Source organism: Myotis myotis, unplaced genomic scaffold, assembly GCF_014108235.1.
Source record: "Myotis myotis isolate mMyoMyo1 unplaced genomic scaffold, mMyoMyo1.p scaffold_m19_p_10, whole genome shotgun sequence".
NCBI lineage: Eukaryota > Metazoa > Chordata > Mammalia > Chiroptera > Vespertilionidae > Myotis > Myotis myotis.
In genome coordinates, this window is record NW_023416314.1 from 64786417 (window position 1) to 64813770 (window position 27354).

The window sequence follows — 27354 nt, forward strand, 5'->3', positions numbered from 1 at the left end:
AGGGGATAGAGAGAGCTGACTGAAGGGTCCCAGGTTCGTGTAAGAGGCAACCAATCGATGTGTCTCTCTCACATCGATGTTTTGCTCCCTCCCTTTCCCTTCCTCTCTCTCTAAAAAATCAATAGAAAAATATCCTCGGGTGAGAGTTAACAAAGAGGGGGAGCGGTGGTGGCGCCGCTGGGGTTGGAGGGAGAGAAAGGAGAGAAGATCCGAGAGCAGGATTCCAGAGGTGGGAGAGGCTGCGGGCAGCAGCGGCTGCGGGCGAGCAGAAGGAAGTGATGGAGAGCGGGAGGAGGTGTCACCTCCGCCGACACGGCCCCGCCTGTGCCTGTCTGGGTCCTTCCGGCTGGAGGTGGGGCAGCGACAGGACTGGGCGGGGCGGGGTGGGGACGAGAGGCGAGGCGCGAATCCGAACCGCGGAGAGTACGGTGCCCACAGCCCGGAGCCCGGGAGGAGGCGGCGGGTAGGGTAGGGCGCCGGGGAGGGGTGGCCGCTTGGCCACGGGACAGGGAGTAGGGGACGGGGTGGGGGGCGATGGACTGTGAGGCCGCTGACTCCGGGGGCCCCTCTGCGGGGTGGGTGCGGGTTGGGGTGAGGGCTGGGCCTCTGGGCATGCTTTCTGCCCAGATGCTGATGAGCAGGGCGGCGGGAGGGGGCGTGGGAGTCCTAGCTGAGTGCCAGGGCGGGAGGCTCCTGTTGGAGTTGGGATATTTTGGGCATGAGCCTGGCTCAAGTTGTGACTGACTAGCCCATGTGACCTGGGATAGGTTGACAAAATACTCTGAAGCATTTGCTTTCCCTGGCAGTAAAGGGAAGCTAACCAAACACGGAGTCTGCCAGATTGTCCTGAGGATTGGTGAGAACCTGTATGCAGACCCCTCACCCCCTGCGACTGGGGCCGAGTTGCTGCTGTCATTATGTCCGTGGACAGTGTCCAGAATTTGGGCTCAGTTCCCGCTTCGCCACCTGCTGCCAGTGGTGATGGAATGGCGAGGCCGTTTGCAGCTGTTTCCAACAGCTGGCCTGGCTCTCCAGTCCACAGAAAGATTTTGTCCACCTCTGCCTCTCCCCTCCCCCTCGCCCTCACCGAGCAGCCTCTGCCTTCTTTTACAGGTTCTGGAGACATCCCCACCGGATGGTTTCTGCCCAAGCCTAAACAGCCAGTTACCAGAGTGCCAGTGCACGGAAGGGCCTGCCAGGGGAATTTTCCAAGTGCTCCAGCCCCAGGCCTTGCGCTCCTGAGGTCAGCGGGGGAGGCCAGCAGTACCAGTGGGATCTGAGGAGCGGCTGTGGCCCAGGCCATGTCCGGCCAGGGACTGCCCCTGCGTGTGGCCACCCTGCTGACGGGGCTGCTGGAATGCCTGGGCTTCGCGGGCGTCCTTTTTGGCTGGGCATCCTTGGTGTTTGTCTTTAAAAAAGAGCATTACTTTGAGGAGCTGTGTGAACACGATGCCAGGCTGATGGGCAATGCCACGGGCATGGAAGGTAAGGGAGCGATGACTTCTCTGGGAAGCTGAGCCTGGTTTCCAGGTGGTGGGAAGGGTAGGAAGGACTTTACTTCCTGGCTATCCTTTCTTTCTTTTTCTCTTTAATATATTTTTATTGATTTCAGAGAGGAAAGGGGGGGGGTGGAGAGGGAGAGAAACATCAATGATGAGAGAGAATAATTGATCGGCTGCCTCCTGCACGCCCCTCCACCAGGGACTGAGCCCACAACCCAGGCATGTGCCCTTGACCAGACTCAAACCTGGGACCCTTCAGTCCGCAGGCCGATGCTCTGTCCACTGAGCCAAACCGGCTAGGGCCCTGCCATCCTTTCTGTGGAGAAAGGGAGGGATTGTCAGCCAGCCTTCCTCTGTGCCCCAGCCTTAGTCTAAGGACTGCCTGGGGAGGGACGTACCAGCTTCCGAGGGGTAATTAGGGACCGTCACATTTCAGCTCACCTAGGGGAGAACTTTCCAGAGGCAAGCTGTCTGAGGTGGCAGGGGCTGCCCCAGACGGGAGCCAGGCTGGATGCTCACCTGGCAGGAAGTCCAGGTGGAGGAGAGGTTGGCCCCTCCACCCCAGGCTCCTGAGCTCTTCCTGTCTCTCCTCCAGACTGCAAAGCCCAGGATGAGAAGTTCTCGCTCATCTTCACCCTGGCGTCCTTCATGAACAACTTCATGACCTTCCCCACCGGCTTCATCTTTGACCGTTTCAAGACCACCGTGGCCCGCCTCATAGCCATGTAAGTCCCGAAGGCCCAGCCTGGGCACAGATGGGTAAGAGGAGTTCCTCTGGCAGCAGCCTCACTTGAGGGGAACCCAAGCCAGGCAGCTGGGCAGCCCTGCCAGGCCCTGTCCCAGGAGCTTTGCAGGGGGTGGACTAACCTTCCCACACTCCCACTTCCCTTTTCTCGCTTCCCCTTCGGCTCCATGCGAATGTGTGTTCAGCATGATGCTGAATTGAGCAGGAGCTCAGGCCTACTTCCTGGGGCCAGGGTTACCAAATGAGCAATACCTGGAATTGTCACTCGGCCTTCTTCCTGGAGATCCTTGTCCACATCTCCTGCGAGGCCTCACACCCAGGGGGCCCAGGCTTAGTCATCCTCCTCCTCCCTCCATCATCCTCCAAAAGGCTTAGCTGGTTATGTCTTATGGGGTCTCCAGTGGTGGAGCTTCCGTCTCTTCTGACCGAAAGCGAGCCTGTGGGGGTTTCCCATGCACATGAGTCAGGGAAGGTCAGGGGCTTTATCTTGTTCACACAGGTGCCCCTGGTGCTGGCATGTCCAGTGATAAGCAGCGGCTTACTGGGGGCTGATAACCCAAAGCAGGCACCTCCTGGCAGGTGTGTGAGAGATGAGTTGTCAGACAGAGGGACTGGAGGGCAGGCTGGGCCAGGAAATAGCCAGAGAGCCAAGTTAGTCCCTTGCTCTTTAAGTGTTTGGGTGCAGAATGACTTTATCTCAGTTTCCTGGTCCTTGTCTCCCTTCTTCCCTCCCCTTCCTTTGCCCCTAACTCTTTCCCCAGCCTTAGCATGTTAACAAAATCTCAGTCTCCCTTTCTGTGTTTATTCTTTACTTTCATACAAAATACTTCCCTTCTGACACTTCTGGTCACCAAATGTGTGGGTTTTCCACACTGAGCAATTCTGCGACCCCAGTTGGGTGTTCTACAGTGTAACTCATTTCTGACATCCTCTGCCTGGAGATAGTGTCAGATCTCATAGTTAAGGGTTCCATCCCAGGAGACTGCCCCCCCCATTTCAGTTGTCCCAGGTGGTAGATCTCCCATGTGGGGGAGGAGAAAATTTCCCCTCTTTCCACTCTTAGTTTTTCTGGCTGATCTGATAGTTAAATTAACATGAAGAAGATTAATAGGTGTGCCAGGCCAGCACAGCCAAGGGTTCGGTGAGCCTGAGGCGGGGCGGCAAAGGATTTAGAAAAGACAGACAGAGGTAATAAGCTGGGTCTAGGTGGATCTCCTGTGCCTGGCTGAGGCCACGGAGAGAGACCCAGACAGCAAGCTGAGCCTTTATTTTATAGCCAGAGGTAAATAAGGTAGTGGTCACCATAGTTACCTCCCACAGCCCATTAGCTACCCAGATAAGATCTAGGGAGCTCATAAGGTCAAGCCTAGTTATACTAAGAGGGCTGTACCCTCTAAGCTAGGACTTGTTTGTGGCTTTGCCAACAGGTCAGTCCAGGCTTAACCCTATAGCCGCACCCTACAACTAGGAGAAAATAACCAAATTTAATTACATATGTACATACAGGGGTTCCATAAGAATAAGGGGTTCAAAATCAGGCAGCTGAGGCTTATCTGTCATCTTGAGCTAAAGAGAAAAGGGGGCCGGTAGTGGTTTGGGACTTCAGAGGGGAGGAAGGCAATTCACGTGGAGGTGGAAAAGCAAAGGTTTGGTAAACAAACATTGGCTGGACCATCTTTAACAGTGGGACACAGCGGGCACTTTGATCAAGCAACCTTCTAGGCTCAGATTAAACTGCTGTTATCTGTGATCCCTCCCATTCTGGAGCAGGTCCTCTAATTTTTTTTAGGCAGTTAGGAGAAAGGTCAAAGGTTCTGAGTTTTTTGTTTCTTACCAAGAACTAGCTTAAAATAACCAGTGTCCCAAAGAGGCATATTTTGGGGTGGCTAACTCTGCTTCCCTTCACCAGGTTAACCCCCAACTTCTGTCCAACTTGGCTACTGACCAGAGGTTCCCATGACCTCATCCCCTGTGGGTTTGATTATTTGATAGAGCAGCTTACAGAACTCAGAGAAACACTTATGCTCAGCAGTTGATTAAAGGACAGGATAAAGGGTACAGATCAACAGCCACGTGAAGAGATAGATTCATATTAGTCATTTTCATAAAACTTGCAGGTAAAGCTGGGAGGGTCCCGAGCACAGGTGCTTCTATCCACGTGGAGTTGAGGTGTTTTACCCTCCTGGAAGCTCTCTGAACCCTGTACTATTGGGGTTCTATGGAGGCTTCCTCAAGGAGGCATGATCAATCATCAACTCTAGTCCTAGCCCCTCCCCCCTCTCGACAAGTGTATGGGGGGGAGACAGGGCTGAAAATTCCAAGCTTCACCTCATGGCTTAGTCTTTCTGCTGAGCAGCCCCATCCAGGAACCCACTCAGAGTTGCCTCATCAGAACAAAAGATCCTCTAGTGCTCTCATCACTTAGGAATTTACAAGGATTTTAGGAGCCCTGTATCAGGGGCTGGGGACAAAAGACAAATATGTATTTCTTATTATAAAATCATAGTACCACAGATCACTCCCTGGTGTGGGAGCACGGATTCCTTATAGCAAAGCAATCATAAAGTTCAAAAGATACAGCACATTATTAATCCCACTCAGTCTTAATAACTATCCAGTCCGTCATCGTATCCTCTGAGAATGTTTTCCCGGGCCACTCGGGTCTGCCGGCTTCTTGATGATCTTGCCCAGTTCCAAAAGCAGGAGTGGTGTTAGCAATTTATTGGCTTCACCCTTCTAGGCAGCTGGTGTCATTGAGCTAAGAGCAGTATCATCTCTTGCTCAGAGCCTCTTTTGAGGTGATGATGTGATATTGGACCTCCCTCACTGCATAATGCACTTACTCATTCCCTTACCTTCAGCTACTCTTCCTCCACTGATGCCCAACCGTTTCCACCCTGCTGGTCTGGGATGCAGGCAGCAATACTAACTAGTCTAGCAGGTGCCCTCCCCCGCCTCTGTCCACTTCTGTTCGGATGGGGTCAGGTTACACAGGTGCAGAACTAGCGGGCTGTCTCTACCACCAGGTGGGCATCTAGCAGCATTCACTGTTGGCCCCGAGTTTTGCCAGATGGACTGAAGGCACAACCTGCCCCATGGAGGCCTTAGGAATTGTAACATAAAGGTCAAACACAGTTATAGTTTCTGGGGTAGGAATCCGCCCGCTTCCATTCCTTGTAGTGGTCCTGTGCCCAGCGGGGAGCACAGCTGAGTCGATGTGAGGCAGAAAGAATACCAGCAACTTTCCTTTCCTACGTCCTCTTCTCCAGACCCGCTAGAAAAATAGGGGATCTGTCCAGTGGGGACGCTCCTTAAGTCCCCCTGATGCTGAGTATGAGCACACACTTGTGAGTGCGGGTAAGCCAGCCCTTCATGGACTCATTTCCCCCCATTTTCCACAACCAGTGTTTCAATAGTGTGTCCCAATCCTCTATCAAACTAGTACTCTGAGGATATCTCTGTCCATTGTCAGACATTATGGGCTGTAAAGGGCGCTCCTTGGCCTGAAGAAATGATGGTCAGCCATCCAGATTGGTACAACGTTGGTTCTTTCATAGCACGCTGGGTATTTGCAGCTGCCACTGATCAGCAAAGCCCAGTCCAGAGTCAGAGTCTATTCCTGTCAGAACCATTTGTAGTGCCCAGGGCTTCCAGACCAGTTTCTCTTGCCAGCTCTGTTCAGGGCCTTCTCCCCAGAGGATCTGCCACAAGGCCATCTGCAGGCTCGGTGTCTTTTGCTGGCAGGCAGAATAGCTCTTACTGGACTTTTGTGCCTCAGAGGTTGCAAGAGGGCAATGTCTAGGTCCAGCCCATTTGTGCATTGCTGCAGCAGCCCCAGGTCCCCTCGTGTTATGGACCCAGGTGGCCACCTGGAAGGAGCACATAGGGACATAGGCTTGCTGATTTTTGGATGGACACGGTGATTTCCACAGGGCTATACCCCATACAGGCATCCCTTTAATAGGCTAAGCTTCCACTGCCCTCTGCCTGACCATGTGGCCAGGTCATTGCCACTACCCATGAGTCAGTAAAGACCCAAACACAGGGCCCCTTTCCATTGTTCGGTTCTTCGGTTTGCTAGGAAAATAGCCTGCAGCTCAGCCACAGAGCTGATCGGTTTCTACCTTCTTTGATCAGAGTGGTGGCCTCACAAACAGGATGTTGTCCACTCACCATGGAACTGCCATCCACAAGCCAGGCAGCTCCCTGGTGATCAGTTAAGCGTCCTGTGTAAGGCAGTGTCCAAGTGACAGGAGACTCCGGCAGCCCCTCACACAGGCCTGGGCTCAGACCTAGGGGGAGAGAGGCTCCTGCTTGGCAGTATCTCCTTGACTCCCAGGCAATGTGTGATCTCGTATAAACCATTCCATTAGGGAACTCTCCTGGGCTCTGCTACCCGCGTTGTGGTGTTTCTACAACATCGTCCTAGACATTGTGGTATTGCAGGTTTTAAGATCATTTTGTATTCTTTAGTCATCCATGTAGCTTCAATTAATGTCTAATAACAAGATAATAAATGCCCCTCAGGTGAAAGTTCTCTAGTTCAAAGTCCCGTAATTGTCCCTGGGAGGTGCACACAGACCTTTGCCATCTCCTTGGTCTAGCTCCACATGGCTGTGTTCCCCAGGATTGACGTATTAGCCACTCTCACAAAACATTACGCAAAGGGAACACAGCTCTTCTCATAAAACCTGTTTAAACATTCCACTTCCACAGTCTTATCAACACTTACATTTTCATGTTCTCTTACAAAAATTGTCACCCTCGTCTGAGCTTCACCAGTGTGTTTTGGTACTTCTCTTTTTCACCCCAGTATTTACCCACTTCTGTGTAGGAGGCTCTGGGTCCCCCGCACGGGGTCAAGAGACTCTGTCCCTGTTGTCAATCTTTAACTTGATGAATCTGCCACAAGCAACTGCTGCCTAAGTTTCTCATTGTCATCTCTGTCTCTGGCTTCCAACATTTGCTAACTTGGGATAAAAGATGGGACTTGTTTGGGGGCACTTAATGGCTGGGGGACCTGTGGGGGGTCCTCTTGGCCCCCCCTGTGGGGGGTCCTTTGGTAGCGCTGTATCAAAACCTCTGGTTTAAGGCCCATGGTGCTGGTAAGATGGGCCAGGAGGCTGAGGTCAGGGGGGCGGTGGCGTGATGAACAGAACCAGAAAACCCATTTGGGCCCAGCCCAAAGGCCAGCTCTTTTGGAGCCACTTCCCATGCTAAAGGGGTGGAAGCTCCATTCTACCACCCCGAAGTGTGTCAGGCCCTAGCTGGTGGCAGATGGCCAAAAGCCGCAGCCTTTGTGCCCAGTGACATTGGGTTTGGTCGCAAAGGTCACTGTGTTCGTGACATTCCTGGAGTCCACTTTTAAGGTTGTCAAAGGAACCGGTGTCTCTTTGGCCTCAAACAAAGGCAGGAAGGAAAGGCCATAATCCTAAATTTGATGGTGAAAACACAGTACTATTTGCTTTAATCACCTATTCCTTAACCATTTAGAATTTCTACCTCGATGCTCTGGCTGGTGGCTTAGTTGGTTGGAACACTGTCCCATGCACCAAAAATTGCGACTTGATTCCAATCGGGGCACATACCTAGGTTGCGGGTTCGATCCCCCATTGGGGCACATACAGGAGGCAATTGATAGATGCTTCTCTCTCACATCAATGTTTCTCTCTCTTTTTCCTTCTCTCTCTAAAATCAATTAAAAAAATATCCTGGGGTGAGGATTAAAAAAAAAAAAAAAGAAAATTTCTACCCTGCTAAAACCAGTCCCTGAATTCTCTCCTCTGCCTTCCCCTATTCTCTTATTAATGAACCTAATGCAGTTATTAACATCTGTAAGAGGCTGGAGGGGAAGCAGAGACACCAAACTCAATAAGGCTTCCTGAACTGTTTTTCAGTTTTGCAGTATTAGGTTATGTGGGGTGCCCATGAGAAAGGGCCCCCTTAACCACAGCATTCAGCATCACCTGGGTAACAGGCATATCATTGGGTCCCTGTCCTGGTCCTCATTAGAGTCACTCCCAGGTGGTTTGTATACAAAGCATAGCAGCTGCCTCATCTGGGGTGCTCCACTGGGCACAGATAGGGGACACGGCCAGGCTGTGCAGTGGCTTTTATCAAGTGTACCAGGCTGGCCCCTCCCTCAGGAGCAGCCTCCTTGTGTCTGGATCACATACAGCCATCTGCGATTGTTCCATGGTGAGCTGTGGGTCCTGTCTCCACCCCGACATGCTCTTCCACCGCAGCATTCAGAACCAAAGACACAGCCCCAAGTTAGTTACCCTCACAATCTATTTCAGTAAAGCTTCCCCGGGAAGCTGATGACACCGATCCATGAAGTGAAATGCCTCCTTCACGCTGTGCCCCTGGTTTCACTGGGGTCTTGGTTTTGCTCTCCTCTCGCACTGATGGCCTTCGTGGTGCCCGGAGGTCTTAGAGGTGCTTTCTATTGTCCCTGCATAATTTTTCCCTTGGCGGGTGGCTTTGAGGCCAGCGGCTGCGGCTCAGACTGACCCAGCTCTGAACTTGGCCCAGCCTCAAGGTCTGACCCAGCACTCTCTTTTAATTTCACTTGAGCTATTATAGCTAACAGTGACCAAGAGATTATGTGTTTCACCTTTTCCTTATTAGTTTGCATTTTCTTATGCATCCAGTGAACCAATTCCCAGACAGTTGGACTCTAAATTCTGTTGGTAATTTTACCTTCGGTAACTTACTGTCGCACTGCTGCTGGTCCGCACCATGGGGGACCATGTGGTAATGCCAGTGGTCTTGATCCGGCATCACGAAGCGTACAGAAATCTGGAGAAGGGCTGTGCGTAAATTAAATAAGAGTCCAGAGATGAAACATAATTTTGAAAGGCATTAGGGAGTCAGAGAATACTCAGCTAAAGGAACTAAGTTCTCCTTGTCTCAGGACCCCTTGCTATTTATTAACACAAATTGTCCTAAGGCAAGGTGGAGATATACACTTCAAAGGGTAGGGTTAGGTACAGAATCCATGGTCAGATTGGAAGAAATTGCCCATGGCCGTTCAGGTGTTTGGCCAGTAGGAAGGAATAACACGTAAATTAAGATGCCCTTAAGATGCCTAGCTGTCTGGCAGCAAGCAATCATCCTTTTCAGGTTTGGGGGAATACCCTTGCCACTCCAGATGATTCAGCCCTGTTGACATGCCAGAACTGGCTTCCGGCAATGTGGTCACTCAGGAATCAGAGGTTCTTCACCCCACACCCTTCATCCTTTCTTTTCACAAACCACTTGTTTCTGTGAGCCAGGATCACTCTGGCAATCCCACCTCACCGACACCAACTGTATCGGAGAAACCTACCGCTCTCCTTTCTCCTTACTTCCACTCAGAACACTTTCCTCTGACACTCTGGCCTCTAAGTGTGTGTGGAGTTTTCCCACACTGAGCAGTTCTGGACACCAGCTGGGTGTCCTTCGGTGTAACTTGATTCTGACATCCTTTACCTGGAGAAAGCATCAGCTCCCACAAGACTGCCCCCCACATTAGATGCTAACCACAGTGGTAAGTTCCCCAGGTTACTCACAACTTCAGTCAGATTTGGCTACAAATTAGAGGTTCCATGACTCCCACCCCTACCTCTTGGACTTAATTATTTTCTGGAACATCTTACAGAACTCAAGGAAGCACTGGCTTATATTTACCGGTTCATTTAAAGTATATATTGACTTCAGAGAGGAAGGGAAAGGGAGAGGGAGAGAGAGACAAACATCAACGATGAGAGAGAACCATTGATTGGCTGCCTCCTGCACAACCCACACTGGGGATCAAGCCCACAGCCTGGGCATGTGCCCTGACTAGGAACCTCCTGGTTCCTAGGTCGACGCTCAACCACTGAGACACACCAGCTGGGCTTTACTGGTTCATTAAAGGGGAGGATCAAGGATACAGACAGACAGACAGACAGATGAAGAGACGCATTGGGTGAGGTCTGGGAGGGTCCTGAGCACAGGAGCTTCTGTCCCTGTGGAATTGGGGTGCGTCACCCTCCTGGCATGTGGATGTGTTCACCCACCTGGGAGCTCTCCGAACCCCTTGCTATTGGGATTCTATGGAGTCTCCTCAAGTAGGCATGGTCAGTCATTAACTCTGCTTTCAACACCTCCCCGCGCCCCCCCCCTCCCCCCGAGAAGTTGGGGGAGGGGGGCAGGGGCTGAAAATACCAAGCGTCACCGCATGGCTTAGTCTTTCTGGTGAGCAGCCCTATCCAGGAGCCCACCCAGAGTTGCCTCAACAGAACGAAAGATACTCCTACAGCTTTTATCACTTAGGAATTTAAAAGGGTGTTAGGAGCTCTGTGTCAGGGGCCGAGGACAAAGACCAAATTTACACTTCTCATTATAAATCATACTTAGGCACTACTTTTATTACCCCATGCTTTCAAGACCCCCAAACTGCTAAGAGATCCCCATGAGCTTGGGATTGTGGGCTTGAATTATAGTACCCCAGCACTTTCATCTTGGGGTCTAGGTCGGTCCAGACATTTCCTTTCATAGAAAAGGTTACTGAGGCTCAGAGAAGGGCAGTGCCTGTCCCATGGTTACACAGCCAAGAGGAATCAGGGCTCAAGGTTTTGATTTGGAGACCAGGCACTGACGTCTTTCTCCAAGGGACTGGCCTGGAGGCTCGTCATCTGCCCTGCCCCTCCAGGTTCTCTTTTCATGACCACACTCTCCATCTGCCATTGTGTATTTCAGATTTCTCTACACTAGTGCCACGCTCATCATAGCCTTCATCTCTGCAGGTGAGTGCGGTCAGGTGGAGGGAGGGACACCTCAGGGGCACCTGGTGGATGGGGCAGGTGCAGAAGGTGATGGCAGGACACACTGACCCCCACGCAAAGATCCACAGACTTGGAGCTTGAAAGAATTACTGCTGGTTTATGGAAACAGTTTAGCCTACTGAGAAATTTGAAAAGTAAGGACAATAGAGGCATTGCTTCAGACAGTAGCATTTATTCAAGAGATTACATCCTTCCTCTGGTATGTATTAAAATACTCTGTCTCCTTTAAAAATGAAATAATAACATGAATGGCAGTTGCTTTTGAAAATAGTCTTACTGCCCTAACTGGTTTGGCTCAGTGGGTAGAGTGTCGGCCTGCAAACTGAAGGGTCCCAGGTTCAATTCTGATCAAGGGCATGTACCTTGGTTGCGGGCACATCCCCAGTGGGGGTTGTGCAGGAGGCAGCTGATGGATGTTTCTCTCTCATTGATGTTTCTAACTCTCTAGCCCTCTCCCTTCCTCTCTGTAAAAAAAAAAAAAAATCAATAAAATATATATTAAAAAAAGAGAAAAAAAGAAAATAGCCTTACTTAGGGTAAAAGTAGACCACCCTTTGGTAGTCAAAAGTTGTCTTCTCAAATTTTACTGGTTTACATAGAAAATGTCCCACGTCTGGAATTCCACGCTGGTTCATTAACCCCTTCCCCATTATGTAGCAGAGAAAACTGAAGCCAGAGAGAGAGACCTCTCTCTGATTGGCTAGGACAGTGGTTCTCAACCTTCTGGCCCTTTAAATACAGTTCCTCAGGTTGTGACCCAACCATAAAATTATTTTCGTTGCTACTTCATAACTGTAATGTTGCTACTGTTATGAATCGTAATGTAAATATCTGATATGCAGGATGGCCTTAGGCAACCCCTGTGAAAGGGTCGTTCGACCGCCAAAGGGATCGCGACCCACAGGTTGAGAACCGCTGGGCTAGGAGATGCCTTCCGACATTACTCCCCATTGTCAGATCACGTGGCTCAGTTTTGGGGTTAGTAACAGCACATACCTCGTGCGTATGTAGCACCTGTGCTGAAGCCAGAGGGTGATGCGGGATCATCTCCATCTGTGCCCAGTTCTCACAGGCTGGTTATCTTTGTCCAAACAGATCTCATAGCCTGGCACCTGTTATTTAAAACCACTCTCCTCATCACGCCAGCTTCTTCTTTCCTAAAAGCTCGGAAAGGATTTTCAGGTGGCTGGGATGTGTGACTCATTTGTGATCACTGGAGGAACAATTCTCCTTTCTCCATAACATAGTGTTGTATCGTAAACCAGCGAGTGAGATACAAGATGCCTTAATGAGCCAATTAATTAGGAGTCGTTTATTACGCGTGACCCAGAAGGAGGTGTTTCTTCCAAATCTCTGAGCGAAGACACAGGGAAGTTTCCTGTATTTATACCTTTCGGGCCCTTTGCAGATTTTACAAAGGGCTTTGTGTGGGTTATTGTTGCAGACAGTTTGTGATCTTGGATACATACAGAACAAACATCTGGCACAAGAATATGGGAATTATTATCAGTATTAGCCCATTACGTTAGATGGTTAGCTTGCAAGGTCAGATAGTTAAGTTTTTATCTTTTTCTATTATTCAAACTAAAACAGTTATTCTACAGAATAAGAGACTGCCTAAAAATGACAGCGTTTACAGAACAAGGGACTATCTAACAATAGCAGAGGATTTCAAACAGCAGTTTTTATACAAGATGGAGGTTACTATGCTTCAATAGAGCTTTTTGTTTTTGGGGAAATGTCAGGACCACACCCACCCTATTGTGAGACTAATTGCAACCAACCTTTCATGCCTTAGGAGACCCATACCTTTTATAAAGACAGAAATGGGAAGGTAGACAGGTGAACACAGCCGTGGGCGCTTTACCTGCTCCCTAAGGTGTGTAGAACAATCGTTAATTACTTCAGCGGATATTAGGAAACACACACATGCTACATTAAACACTGAGTGAGTCACCCACCTGGTGGAAAAGTTGTTCCCTTTTCTTTCCCTCTCAGTCCTCTGAGTTCATGCATGGAGGTGTTGAGGTGGGGCTGGCAGGAGCAGGTTCCAGGCTGTGAGCATTCCGTGGGCAAATGCATCCTGTTACAATTTAATAATATATATATATTTTATTGATTTTTTACAGAGAAGAAGGGAGAGAGATAGAGAGTTAGAAACATCGATGAGAGAGAAACATCGATCAGCTGCCTCCTGCACATCTCCCACTGGGGATGTGCCCGCAACCCAGGTACATGCCCTTGACCGGAATCGAACCTGGGACCCTTCAGTCCGCAGGCCGACGCTCTATCCACTGAGCCAAACCAGTTTCGGCACAATTTAATAATATTGTTTTCCTTTCATTGTATTTGTTTTCGAAGTTACTTGCTATTCATGACAAGCAACACAGGTTGCTTTTCATTTACAGCAATGATATGAAATTTCCCTTAAAAATAATAGATTTCTTCTGGATAAAAGTGAATCAAGCCTGACTGGTGTGGCTCAGTTGGCTGAATGTGGCCCCATGTACCGAGAGGCCAGGGCACATGCCCTGGTTGCTGGCTCGATCCCCAGTAGGGGGGTTCAGGAGGCAGCTGATCAATGTTTCTCTTCCTCTCTCCCTCTTCCTTCCTCTCTCTGAAATCAATAAAAAACATATTTTTTAAAAAAGTGAGTCAATTTAAAGAAAACATGTTAGCAAATACTAGTGTTACTGGAGGGGACCTGGCCAAGAGTGGGTCTGCCTCAGGCCAGCTGGTAGTGTGTGGGTTCTTGACTTCATGCAGGGAAGCTTTCACAACTTGAGTCCAGGTGTCTTTGAGAGTACTTTTATTCAAGCTGGAGACAGTGAAACAAGGAAGGGGTTAAGGTAGAAGAAGCCACAGGAGAGAACCTAGGTGGGACTCTGCTTTGCTCACTAGAAGCATTTTAGGAAAGAAGTGAATCAAGGCCGGCTGCTGTCAGCTCACTGAAAAGTCAGAGAAAGGGGGCCTTGGAGATGGGTTCAGGGGGTGAGCCTGGGATGAGCTGCTGTTGCCCACTGCTCCCCTAGTTGCAGTCTTGTGGGGACCCTTAGAGTTTAGGAGAAAGAAACTACAAAAGCTCACGCCTGGGATAAGGCAAGGGCGTGCTGCTGTGAGATCCCGCGCTGGCATCCTTGGTCTTGAGGGTTTTTATCTCCTGCAGGCAAGAATCTTAGGGGAGGGTTTCAGCAGAATATTCATCAGCTTTCCATGTGCATTTTAAATATGCTGATGCATCAAAATGAGCATGTAGGGGAGTGTGGGATTATTCTTTGGTCAGCTTGACTGTTTTGCTTTTATCTTGAGCCTGTCTGGCTCTAGTCGAGTCTTTGTTATTTGTTCCCCTGACTTCATCTGTCCTTGGGTTTGGCTGGCATTAATTGGGACTCTGTTCTCTATCTCCCTGACCAGGGTGATTTAAGCTATTTATTCTCTGTCAGGGAGGAGAGGTAGAAACCATTTGTTTTTAAGTGTCCTTGATTAGGGAAGATCAAGTCTTGCAATTCACTGGCTGGCTGCAAGCTGCCCAAACTGGTTGACCTTGTTTAATTTTCTTTTCTCAGTTTCCCCGTTCCGCTTGCCCAGGAATGTTCCTAGCTTCTTACTATCCTGCCACACTAGGACAGGCATGGGTTATGGCCAAAAGTCATGAGGGTGGGCAGGAGTTCGTGGTTTGGGAAAGACTAAATTATTAAGCCACCCTTCCCCCTCGGCATTTTAGTTGTTTTGCTGTTGTCCAACACTTTCCAGACCTACTGTCATGACTTTTTCTTTTTTTGCATGTCAGTCTTTTCAAGGGCAAGAAGTATTCTTTACTTAGCTTGCATTTCCAATGCCGAGCACAATGCCTGGCTTGAAGGAAGTGCTCAAAGTTGAATGAATGAAGGAAGGACAGCTCATAGCCATTTTCTCACTGAGATCTTACAGCACCCCATGAGGCAGGAGGAGCAGGTGACTGAGCCATAGATTTAGAATCCCGCTCAAAGTCATGCCGTGAATGAGGGGCTGGGCTTGGGGAGTCCAGGATTCACCCCACAGTATCAGGGATGAGTGGAGGGTCGCTCTGGATCAGTGAGGGCAGGGAGCAGTGGCTTCACTTTGAGTCCTCCTATGTTTTTAGAGATCCTGCCACAGACCAATGACCCTCTTTGGTGGGGACTAAGGTGATTCAGGAGACCTCTGCAGGGTCCCTCTGTCCCCACCAGACCAGTATCCTAAGACCTTATTTCTAGAAGGCTGGGTCGAATTGGGGCCTTGCCTCCAGGGCTGTCGGGAATTTGAAGCAAGTGGGAGCCAGTTTGAGGCTCTGTGTTTGAGCCACACTGTGAACCCACCCATCTCTGTCTTCGATTGTTTCAGGCTCAGCGATGCTGCTCTTCCTGGCCATGCCCATGCTTTCCGTCGGGGGAATCCTATTTCTGATGACCAACCTGCAGGTGGAATCCTGCCCACATCCCGGGCACCTGGCGGGAGGCTGGAGAGGGATGAGGGCATCGAAACACTTTTCCACATCAGCTGCCTCAACAGGGGGCTGGCCCGTGCCAGGGTGGTGGCCGCTGGGTGGAAGGTGGTCTGGGGTATAATGATGGCCTGGCACAGGCGGGGCGCACGTTGCTTCCATGAATACGTAGGTGACTCAGGCTGGTCATATGTTCTCCAGGTTGGGAACTTATTTGGCAAACACCGCTCGACCATCATCACCCTCTACAATGGAGCGTTTGACTCTTCTTCGGCCGTCTTTCTCATCATTAAGGTAAAAATGAGCACCAGCCAAGCTTTATTGAACACTTACATATGCCAGACATCTATCTAGTAAACTTTGCATGATTTCTCTCCATCATCCCTTCCGCAGCTTGAGATGTGACATTTGAGCTTGTCAACAGACCTGTGTGGTTCTAGAGCCTGAGCTTGTAACCCTTCAGCCCCTTTTTAAAAACTTAACATAGTATTTTGGGCAGAAGCGAAGGGAAGGCATGGCTATGATGTGCTTGGGTCAGTGTTGGGCATAGGGTGGGATCCCTTTGCAATGGGATGTTTGCACCTGTGAGCCTCTTGTTTGGACAAGGAGGTGGGAGGTGGCTAGAGGGACTGCGGGAGCAGGCACAGAGGCCTCTCCAGCTCTCCTAGAGGCTAATGCTGGGGTTGGGTTGTTGCCAGGCTATTTGTGGCCCATCCAATAGCCATTCCACCTTCTTCACTGCGCTAATGATTTCATCTGGGCAGTGAAGTGCCAAGCCCAGGGGATGAATCTTGATTGATCTAAATCACTGACAATCCCTTCCCCCCATTAGTGGGGGAAGAGATGGTCTTAGTTAATGAGATGAAGGGGATACTTCCCTCTCTGATGGAAGGTGAGAGCAGAGCAAAAAGAAAGCCTTTCTCCTTGGTCCCCTTCCCACCCTTCCTCTTTGTATGCGGATGTGATAGCTGGAATCGTGGCAGCCATACTGTGATTATGAGGCAACTAGCTGCAGGACAAAAGTTAGTACACTAAGAGTGAGTGGAAAGAATGAGAGTGTGAGTCTTTGACACCCCAACCTGCCAACCTGGGACTTCCCTTGGGCTTTGTGTTAGGCTAGAGGCAAAGCCTGTGGGCCATGGGGGAAGATTAGGAGGATCTCTGGGAGTCACTGCCCAGACATGAGACTAGCTTAGTCCCATGAGCACCTTGGCTTGAAGATCACCTAAAGACTGAGTCTCTAGGGTACTTACTCAAGCCTTCCTACCTCTGGTATAAGAGCCACTTTCTGAGTTGACCCTCCTTCCCCTGGATGTGCCTCCCTTCCCCTCCTCCCTCCTTAGAGTTGGAAGAAGAGAAAGGGCCAGAGCAAGAGCTGGAGTTCTTTTTTTTTTTTTTTAAATATATTTTATTGATTTTTTACAGAGAGGAAGGGAGAGGATAGAGAGTTAGAAACATCGATGAGAGAGAAACATCAATCAGCTGCCTCCTGTACACCCCCCACTGGGGATATGCCCGCAACCCAGGTACACGCCCTTGACCGGAATCGAACCCGGGACCCTTCAGTCTGCAGGCTGACGCTCTATCCACTGAGCCAAACTGGTTTCGGCAAGAGCTGGAGTTCTTAGTGCACTCTGACCTTGCTGCTGCTTACTCTGACCTTGAGCAACTCATTGCTCCTCTCTGGATGTCACTTTTACCCTCTGTAAAATGAGGGAGTTGGGCTAGATTAATGGTCTTTAAACTAAGTGTTGAGGAATATTGAAGGGCTCCCTTTGATGTTATGCCGTTCACCAAGGAGAATGAGGGAAGAATGATTGGGACGCTCTCTACTGATGTGTTTCGTGAGTTGAATTTTTATGTATAATTTTCGTTTGGACAAAAAAGACTTTGTTGCTATTGAAAAAAAAAAGCCCTGGGTTAGAAGGCCCCCAAGAAGCCACACTTGGAGGCTCTACAAGGCTGTGGGAATGGTGGCATGTTGCTTCCTCTGCTGCTGGTTGAGACTCAGGGTGAGGGTGAGGCTATGTGTGTATCAGGTCCCCTTGGTCAGTTTCCAGGATGGAGGGCAAGAAGACTTATTCTTGGAAATGGGGGTCCCTGCCCTTGCTGCTTCTTCTCTTTTTAAAATATATTTTTATTGATTTCCAAGAGGAAGGAAGAGGGAGAGAGAGGTAGAAACATCAATGATGAGAGCACATCGGTTGACTGCCTCCTGCACGCCCCCTACAGGGGATCCAGCCTGCAACTGGGGCATGTGCCCTGACTGGGAATCAAACTGTGACCTCCTGGTTCATAGGTCAATGCTCAACCACCAAGCCACACCAGCAGGGCTGCCCTTGCTTCTTACACTGACATTTTTTTTTGTATGACAAAATATGTATAACATAAAATTTACCATCTTAGCCATTTTTAAGTGTTCTGTTCAGTGGCATTAAGTTATCTCATATTGTTGTACAACCATCACCACTATCCATCCCCAGAACTCTTTTCAACCTTGTAAAACTGAAACTCTGAACCCATTAAACAATAACTCCCTGCTCCCCCTCCACCAGCTCCTGGCAACCACCATTCTGTTTTCTGTTCCTGTGAATTTGGCTACTCCAAGTACCTTATATAAGTGGAATCACATAGTATTTGTCCTTTTGTGACTGGCTTATTTTGCTTAGCATAGTGTCCTTAGGGTTCATCCATGTTTTAGCATGTGGCAGAATTTTCTTTCTTTTTAAGGCTGAATAATATTCCATTGTATGTATAACCACAGTTTATTTATCCATTCATTTGTGGATGGACACTTGGGTGCTTCCACCTTTCGGATGTTGTGAAAACTGTTGCTGTGAACATGGGTGTTATACTAAGTTTTTCCTCCTTTTTTCTGCAGCTCCTTTATGAAAAGGGCATCAGCCTCAGGGCCTCCTTCATCTTCCTCTCTGTCTGCAGTGTGTGGCATGTTGGGCGTACTTTCCTCCTGATGCCCCGGGGGCACATCCCCTACCCACTGCCCCCCAACTACAGCTATGGGTAAGAACTGTTGATCTGGTGATTGCTGGCCAGAGCCTCTCAGGTGACCTGAGGTAGGAAGGAGGGGGTGGGACAGACATGGTGATAGTAGAGCAGAGGAAACCTGTCACAGAAGAGGAAGACTAGAACAGGGGTGTATTGGTTAGCTATTGCTGCATAACAAACAACCCCCAAACTCAGTGGTCTAAAACATGAAGCATTTATTCTTTTTCATTAGTCTGTGGGTAGTTGGCTAGTTCATCTGATCAGTAGACTAGCCGGGGGCTGGCTGGTCTGGATGGTGGTCATTTACGGTGACAGGGAGGTCTGGGTCACCTGGCTCTCATCCTCCAGCAGGCTAGCTTGGGCTTGTTCACATGGTGGTTCCAGGGTTCGAGAGGGGTTTCCTAAAGTGGAGAGTTGGAATTGGTACAACATTGTGTCTGCTTCGTCTTCTTGGCTGACGCTGCTGACAAGGCTGGCCCAAGGCTGGCTCAAGGGGTGGGGAACAGTTGGAGCTGCAGTCCCATTGCACAGGGTGGGGAACAGAGGAGGTGAAGGAAAATGCGACTGTTTGTAGTCCATCACCACCAACAGCAGAGGGAGGGCACGCGTTTGCCGCTCACTTACTGTTTGCAGACGCTTGTGCTCTCTGACTTGGTCTCTCGAGCATCCTATCAGTTATATATCCTCTTCTCCATTTTCCAAATGGGAAAATGGAAGCTCAAAAGGGTTAAGTATGAGCCATGTTGCCAGCTAGGAAGAGGCAGAGCTGGGATTTGAACCCAGGCCTGTTTTACTCTTCCCACACTTCCCGAACTTTGCTGCACATGAGAATCACTGTGATCACTTGGAGATCTTTGAAAAATATGGAAGCCTGGCTTCCATGCCCAGGCATTCTGATTTCACTGGCCTGGGCTGCGACCTGGGCATTGGGGTTGGTGAAAGGTGATTCCAATGTGCAGTGACATTGGAGATCCACTTCACTGTGTCCTCCAGCCTGAACCCCAGGCTCTGCTCACAATTGTTGGGCTGGTGGGGCTTCTGTTTCTACAGCCTGTGCTCTGGGACTGGCACCAGAGAGAAGAAGAAGACAGCCAATTCCAAAGAGCTGGACCTACAGGCTAAGGAGTTCCTGCCACCAAAGGAAGGTGAGCCCTGCTGGGTAAGCCATTTCCCCTTCAGAGCCTGCCTTTCCCTGCAGTTGACCTGGCCCCTCACCTCCAGAGCTTCCCCGGGTCTCAGAGTCAGGAAAGGCAGGTGGAGAAGGACCCTAGGATCCAGAGAGTCCAGAGAGACGCAAGACTTTTGCTTCTTCTCCGTTTTTCTGTTCCTCTTTTCTCATCTCCTCATCTCCCTTTCTCCCCTAAAGTCAGTCTTCGATCATTGCCGTCCTTCCCCCTAACTTCTTAGTCCCAAGTTGGCTTATTTGTCCCCATTTCTGCAGATCCCCTGGGTCTGCCCTCTCTCACTGTCCCATCTCCATTGCCACCTCTTTTCCCTCCTCTGTCTGTTTTGGGTCTTTGGTATAAACATCACCAACCACTGCTGGCTAAGGTAGAAACAAGAATAGGATTCTGGGAAGCTCACAAAATCAAGGGAAAATGACCTTGCCAGGCTCCAGGAAGAGCAGAACCAGGGGTCCTAGTCCAACCTCACAGTCTGCTTCTTCAGGAAGAATGATCGATTGGTTCACCTTGGGTGAGGCACAGAACACAGGATTCATGGTCCTGTCAGATCACGAAGAACAGGACAGGAGAGATTTCCAGAAGAAACCTGGATCCTGGGACCAAACAAAAGGGGGGGCGGGGGATGGGGAACAGGCAAAATAGCAGCTGTCGACCACTAACCCTCCGCTCATCTCTACCATTCTCCTCTCCTTGTCTTTCTGTTCACCACCCTGGCTGAGAAAGGTTGATATAAAGTGTCAATGCAAAAAGTGGTGTTGAATCCAAACTATGAAAGACAGATGAGATTTCAACAGACAGAGAACAAGAGAGGGTCATTCAAGGTGGTAGAGCTGATGACAAAGGCTTAGAGGTGGGGTTGTGTGAGTTGCAGGCAGCTTGGACTGCTCGCCGGGTGAGCTCTAGAAGGCCAGAAGAGAAGGCAAACTTGGACCTCAGGCTGTCCCAATAGGGCCTCTCTATTCTTGGCCATCCCAGCCTTCCACTTGCCTTGTAATTCATGCCAGACCCTCCTTTCCTGACAGAGATCCCAGGACCAGGGCAGCTGGATGAACCCCGTTCTTTCAAGAGCTCTGTTTTCTCCCGGCGCTTTGCCTGGCACCTGGTGTGGCTGTCTGTGATACAGTTGTGGCACTACCTCTTCATTGGCACCCTCAACTCTCTGCTGACCAACTTGGCCAGTGGGGACAGGGCTCTGAGTATGTGGCAGGGCTGGGAGGCAGCCCACTGCATATCCCACTGGGGACTTGGAACCTCGAGGGTGTGGGGTGCTAAGCTCAGTGGGGCTATGTGCTCCAGAGGGAGATCTGAGTAGGAGGATCAGGCTGGGTAAGGGCAGGGGGAGAAGAGTCCTCCCTGTAAGAAAGTTCTGGAAATTTCTTACCACCCAACCCCCCTCTGTCCTCTGCAGTCAGCAGCTACACAAATGCCTTTGCCATCACTCAGTTCTTTGGAATGCTGTGTGCTCCCTGGAACGGGCTGCTCATGGACCGGCTTAAGCAGAAGTACCAAAAGGAAGCGAGAAAGACGGGTGAGAACTGGGCTCCCGAGGATCAAGGAGCAGGAGGGGAGAGGTCTTCATTGACCTCCATGCCCATCTTCTCTTTGTTCTTAATCTTTTTGTACTTGAATCCATCCATCCATCCACTCACCCACTAGTCATTGAGTGCCAATGATGAGCCAGCCACAGTTCCAGGTGCAACAATGGACGAGGCAGATACGACCTTGTTGTCAAGCTGTACTCAGTCTAGAGGTTGGAGAAAGGCAAGTGTCAGTCATTGCAGTCCATGAAGTAAACCTGCAGGGGGCTATGGGGACACGAAGAAGGGCACATAACCTGGTCCAGGAGAGGATGGAGTTGGTGTCAGGGAAGGCTTCCTGGAGGAAGTGGCAGCTGAGCCAGGACCTGAAGGATGAGTAAGAAGTGAGGAGTGAAGAGGAGGGTCCTGGAAGTGGCCCAAGAATGTAGAGGGGTTAAGATGGTGAAGGAGAGAGCAAAACATTGAAGAATCTGGGGAATTCCAGAAAGTGATTCAGACTTGCCAGGACACAGAGTGCTGGAGAGTGATGGGAAAGGGCTGGAGGGAGAGAAGTAAGAAGGGGCAGGCAGCACACGAGGCCAAGGAGCTTGCACAGGATCCTTGGATGTGATGGAGGAAGAGAGGAGCACTGAGGTATATTAACCCGTGGAGGTCGGGGGTGGGGAGAGATTAAAGTAGAGTAACTGTTCTACACCCCTCCCCCACTTCCTGGCACTGCCCCTCTCCTACCCCAGCTGGGTGGAGTCTGTGAAAGCAAGTTTCAGACATCAAATCATTTTATCTGTAAACACTTCAGTTCATATCGCTAACAAATGAGGCCTCTCTTACTCACACATCCCCATAATATCATTATCCCCCCCCAAACACCCAGTAGTTTCTTACTATCATCTAATAAGCAGTTCTGTTCAGATTTCCCCAGTTGTTTCAAATAGGTCTTTTTATAGTTGGTTTGTTCAAATTAGGGTCCACAAAGTGTATTTTTTTATTCAAGAAAAATAATCTTACATATAATAATGTTACATGCAATAAACATTAATATTTCAAGAATAAACGGGTTTTACGTATAATAATATTACCCACACAATGTATTTTTGTTTGATGTTCCTTTTCTGTCTTTAAAAATCTGTGCCCTGCTCTCCCTTTCCCCCACCCTGTTGTTTATTGTTGAAGAAACCGGGTCATTTGGCCTGTCAAATCTCCCAGTTTTGGATTTGGCATCTTTTTCCTGTCACTGAAAAAAAATGTCTCTTTGATTGGGTATTTCTTGTAAACAGGCAGATTGGAGGCTGAGAAGACTTGGTGTAATATTTTTGGGTGAGAATGATTCAGCGCTGGAGCGCAGTGGGCCCCTGGTACCGTTGTCCCTGCCTTATGATGTTAGGATTGATCAGTGGGTTCAGACAATGTCCGTCCGATGGCCCATTATAACGTTTCCCATCAGCTGCCTGCCTAATGATTTTAGCCGCCATTGAGGATCAATGCCTGGACCCATTATTGTATTAGGGTTACAAAATGGCGATTTTCTATTTCTGGCTTCCCTCCCGCTTTTAATAGCTAGAATTCCCCAGGAAAGAGGAACTTTTCCTTATTTATGATCTGTTTGTTATTCTGAAATAAATGCTTGGTTGTTCCTCTGTTTGCATTTCATAATAATGACGTTGCCTTAGCAACCTCTAGGGTGACTACCCGTTGTTTGTCTTTCAGAGTTTCATTTTAAATATATTTGAATGTATTTCTATCAGCATTCTTCTGGATGCCTGAATTGTCCCGTCTTTGGCCAGTGGAAACGTTACCAATCCAGTACCTGTGACCGGTAGACGCAATCCTCTCGGTTTTAGAGGGTGGTTTTTGTCAGCTTGACCACAGTGACTCCATTTGGTTTCTTCACTCTTTCCTCACCCCTGTCCCGTTCCACAGGGATCTGCCCTCATTCCTTGGGCTGCTGCCTGGTTCTCCGGTGTGGCTGCAGTGGAGTCGATGTGGCATTCCCCTCTTGGTGGCTATTTGGATGGTGTCCAGTCTTTGGCCATCACCTGTAGTGCTACTGAGAAAAACTGGCTTTGGGTTAGAGGGGCCAGAGCTGATTCGGGGCCCAGTCAGAGGTCATTGTAAGAATCTATGAGTGAGTTGATGGTGGCCTATGACCAGAAAGCGCCAGTGGGGATGGAGAGGAGCGGGTACATCTGAATGATATTTCAGTGGTGATTATCAACATTGATGATGGATTGGAGATGGGGCATGTGGGAGAAGGAGGATTCAAGAATGGCCTGGATGGTTGGGTGCATGGTGGCTCCTCCTTTTCTCCCCATCTTCTCGCCCCCTCCCTGCCCTCCATGGTGCCCCCTCCAGGCAGCCTCTCCTCTCCCCCTTTGAACCAGGTTCTTCAGCCTCAGTCGCAGCCCTTTCCGCAGCGGTGCCTTCGCTGGCCCTGACATCTTTGCTGTGCCTGGGCTTTGCCATCTGTGCCTCGGTCCCCGTCCTCCCCCTCCAGTATGGCACCTTCGTCCTACAAGTGATCAGCCGCTCCTTCCTCTACGGGGGCAACGCTGCTTTCCTCACCCTTGCGTAAGTGGGCTTGGGGTGCGTTACATAATGGGGGACACACTGAGGGAAAAAGAAGTGTGCTGGAGGTAAGAAATTAGGAGGTGAGGATGGGCCTGGCGGTGGTCAGGTGAGGGAGACAGGGTCTGGGAGCAGGTAGAGGGGCTGATGCCTGGAGGTGGGAGCTGGTGGGAGCCTTCACATCAGCTCTCCCCTCTGCCTCTGTTATCTAACCAGTGAACTCCTATTCACCAGGCAGGGCCCTCTGTTCCAACTCTCCCAGGAAAGAAAGTTTCTTTCTTTGTGCTCTTGGCACCCAACCTAGTCTTGCTTCCTCAGTGCATGCATCGTCTGGCAGAGTGATCTGTTGATGTGTCTGTCCTTTCCTTGAGGCCTCCCCGGGGCACAGCCTGTGTCTGGGTCCCTGCTGGTTTCCCAGGGCCCGGCACAATGCCTTCTCTGTGTTCTGTGGTTTGAAAGGCTGAGCCACGGCAGAGGGGGAAGGGCTGCGTGGGGGTGGGTGGGTGAAGGCAAGCCTAGGACAGGGGAGTCGGGAGCAAGTGGCTGACAAAGGCCCACCAAGGCCAGGCCCCTACTGGGGGGAGGGACCCTGAAGCTCACTGGAACCCCCTTGTGTCTCCCCAGCTTCCCTTCGGAGCACTTTGGAAAGCTCTTTGGGCTGGTGATGGCTCTGTCAGCCATTGTGTCTCTGCTGCAGTTCCCCATCTTCATGTGCATCAAAGGCCCCCTCCAGAACAACCCGTTCTACGTGAGTACCCTGGGGACAGCAGGGGTCCTGGCCTTTGACCAGCAAGGATTTTCAGCCTGGGGCAACTCTGTGGGACCCCAGAAGGGGGCACCCCCAAACCTGAGAGTGCCCTGACCACCGCACAGCTCTATCAACCGCATTTAAAAGGTCAGCAAAGTGTAGAACGAGAGTTCCAATCAGTTGTTGGGAGAAAAAGAAAGGACTGAAGCTACAACCGAGGAGAACTGCTAGATTGACATTGGACGACCCTCACTTAATAGTCAGGAGAGGTGTGTTTAGCTGGGGCCTCCACCCACTTCCCATGTGACCTTGCGCAGGTCACTGGCTGCTCTGGAGGCCTCTGTTTCTTCACCTGTGAAATGGGCATAAGACCCTTTCCCCAGCTCACTCCACAGGGCAGAATGAAAAGCACCCACTAGTCTTTCCTTGAGGCACTCAGCTGCCTGAGTGGACAGTGGAAGAGGAACCAGGCAGAATTCTGGTCCCTTTGCTGGTGGTGGGTGCTGCTCAGTCCTGGGCTCCGCCTCACTCCGCCCCTCCCCCTCCAGGTGAACGTGATGCTGGTGCTGGCCACTCTCCTGACCTTCGCCCACCCCGTCCTGGTGTACCTCGAGTGCCGGCAGAAAGCAACCGCCCCTGCAGCTACTTTTTAGCCCTCAGATGCTTTTGTTTATCTTTCTTGGAGCACCCGTGTCCAGAAAGACTTTGCCCACCCTGGCTACTTGTATTAAGTAGCCATTATTATTATTATTTGAATATATTTTTATTGACTTCAGAGAGAGGAAGAAAGAGGGAGAGAGAGAGAAACATCAACGATGACAGAGATTCATTGATCGGCTGCATCCTGCACGCCCCGGCCTGGGGATCAAGCCCGCAACCCAGGCATGTGCCCTGACCAGGAATCAAACCATGACCTCCTGGTTCATAGGTCGATGCTCAACCACTGAGCCATGCCATCTGGGCAAGTAGTCATGTTTTCATCTTTTTTAAAAAAGAAGATGTATTTAACTGCCAGTCGAGACTTTTGATCAGCAGGAAAAGAATCTCAGTTGCCAGGCTGATGGACATCATGTAGACCCGAGGCAAAGGCACGTGGAGGTTCTCTTTGGTCCAGGGCAGGAAGCCCAGGGCTTCGGCAGACTTGGCCCAGGGGAGGTGAGGTGATGGTTGGCCCTGAGGCCCAGATGTGCCTGGGCTCTGTGCTGTCAGGTGGATTTCCAGGTGAAGAGCCAGGTCAGGTCGTCATGCCTCAGCTACGCTGTCTGGTGTCTAGAGGTGGCGCCCAGCTCCCCCTCACAGGCACAGCCTTGGTGGTAGGATGGCAGTGAGCCATGGGGAGAAAGAGGAGCAGACGGGGTGGGGGTGGGGGTGGGCCCTGGAACCTCAGTCCCAGCTCTGCCACTGATGCTGGAGGACGTGAGGCAGACCCTTGTCTGGTCTAAGCGTCAATCTTCCCATCTGTAAAACGAGAGGTTCTGGAGTTGGAGGTTCTTCCTGAAGTTCTGGAAGGCTTTAAGAACAGTGATGGCGTCAGGCCACCCAAGGAGCCTTGGGAACCAGCTGGCCTGCTTGACCGAAGGATTTCCAACGAAGCCTCTTGGGCATGTTTTCGTCTTCAAGAAGGGGCATGATTACTTAAACTTAGAGTGTTAAAGAAAAATTTCCTCTGGGGGATAATTTTGAGGTAAATAAAGCATCTCTGCCTAAGGCAACTATTGCTCCGCTTCTCCCGGCTTTGGGGCTGTGTGTGTGTGTGTGTGTGTGTGTGTGTGTGTGTGTGTATACACGGGCGCACACCCGTGTGGGCGTGTGTGGGCATGGGTGTGTATTCCTACCCGGTGCCCCAGCTTGGGGCAGCGAGTGCCCAAGTGGAGGTGGAGGAATCTGACTGCAACATCCTGGTGTGGCTGCTGGACCCACAGGTGGAACAGAAGCCCTGAGACTGGGATCCACCCACCTGGTTCTGGGTTGAGGGCTTGAGACCCTCCTGCCCCAAGGAATCTCTTCCTTTGTCTCCTCTTCTTCCTCACCCCACCTCCACCTCAACACTCCCCCGCTTCAAGGGGGAACACTAGGTGAGTCAGAAGGTCCCCATGTGGGTCTCACGCCTGCCACTCAGCTGCGGGCAAGTCCCTGCACCATTCTGAGTCACAATTTCCTCACCTGTGAAGTGCAGTTAGTCATTTCTATCCTGAGGGCGATGGTGAGAATTTAAAGTAATTGCTACTGCTTAGCACATGGCAGGGACACTTGAGTGTTTGTTCCTTTATTTGCCCATGGCCAGAGAGGAGAGGGTAGCAAGGAGGGAGAAGTTGAGGGGCCCGGAGGGAGATGGGAGATCTGTGATACATTAGATGTTCCATTCCACTTAGCTGGGGGAGGACAGTGAAGGAGAGGGGGCTGGCATTCATTCATTCATTCATTCATTCATTCATTCATTATCATGCATTCAACAAATGTTTATTGAGCCCCTACAATGAATGGGTCAGGCATGGTCCTAGCTGCTGGGAATATGAGATGCACAGGGTCTGAAGCCAGCTCTTCTCTGAACTGCTGAAGGGTAATTTCCAGGAGTCCAGGAGCCTGGGTCTGGAGACCTGACACCAGAGCCCTAAGGGATATCTTTCACCTAATCTTGCTCAGAAAGTTTTTGCTTTTGTTTTCAGGAAGACTCCCTGCTGCCCACATAAAAAGTCTAGATTTCTGCCTTGCATTCAAGGCTCTTAGCAATGTGATGCCAACCTCTTCCTCTCCCCTGCCCTCTTCACCTTCCACCTCCAAGGACACAGAACTCATC

At 50.3% G+C, this 27354-nt stretch overlaps 1 protein-coding gene and 2 long non-coding RNA genes across 6 annotated transcripts; 1 reads left to right on the top strand and 2 right to left on the bottom strand.

The window, feature by feature from the left end:
- Window positions 1-358: 358 nt before the first annotated feature.
- On the top strand, window positions 359-25356 carry SLC43A3 (solute carrier family 43 member 3). 3 transcript variants are annotated; one of them, XM_036325843.1, is made up of 13 exons: window positions 359-463; window positions 1114-1485; window positions 2098-2227; window positions 10972-11018; window positions 15420-15496; window positions 15721-15813; window positions 18401-18540; window positions 19576-19670; window positions 20732-20905; window positions 21118-21237; window positions 23626-23812; window positions 24434-24557; window positions 25106-25356. In XM_036325843.1, the coding sequence occupies exons 2-13, from the start codon at window positions 1302-1304 to the stop codon at window positions 25208-25210; spliced, it is 1476 nt and encodes a 491-aa protein (XP_036181736.1). In that variant the 5' UTR covers window positions 359-463; window positions 1114-1301; the 3' UTR covers window positions 25211-25356. The 3 variants fall into 3 exon arrangements, with proteins under 3 accessions (XP_036181736.1, XP_036181737.1, XP_036181738.1); XM_036325844.1 differs by lacking the exon at window positions 20732-20905; XM_036325845.1 differs by lacking the exons at window positions 20732-20905; window positions 21118-21237.
- On the bottom strand, window positions 1775-2876 carry LOC118665020. Its single transcript, XR_004970483.1, has 3 exons — window positions 2500-2876; window positions 1944-2247; window positions 1775-1818 (listed from the first exon to the last, which is right to left on the bottom strand). It is a non-coding gene; the product is annotated as an uncharacterized LOC118665020 (long non-coding RNA).
- LOC118665021 lies at window positions 18740-21643 on the bottom strand. 2 transcript variants are annotated; one of them, XR_004970484.1, is made up of 3 exons: window positions 21544-21643; window positions 21359-21453; window positions 18740-18926 (listed from the first exon to the last, which is right to left on the bottom strand). It is a non-coding gene; the product is annotated as an uncharacterized LOC118665021 (long non-coding RNA). The 2 variants fall into 2 exon arrangements; XR_004970485.1 differs by adding an exon at window positions 20129-20302 and having other exon boundaries at window positions 21359-21575.
- Window positions 25357-27354: the final 1998 nt, after the last annotated feature.

Excerpts from the sequence above, each read along its gene's own strand:
- SLC43A3 (XM_036325843.1), top strand. The coding sequence starts at position 1,302 with ATGTCCGGCCAGGGACTGCCCCTGCGTGTGGCCACCCTGCTGACGGGG. Across the intron at positions 11,019-15,419 it reads CATAGCCTTCATCTCTGCAG|GCTCAGCGATGCTGCTCTTC; the intron begins GTGAGTGCGGTC and ends CGATTGTTTCAG. Across the intron at positions 23,813-24,433 it reads GCTGCTTTCCTCACCCTTGC|CTTCCCTTCGGAGCACTTTG; the intron begins GTAAGTGGGCTT and ends GTGTCTCCCCAG.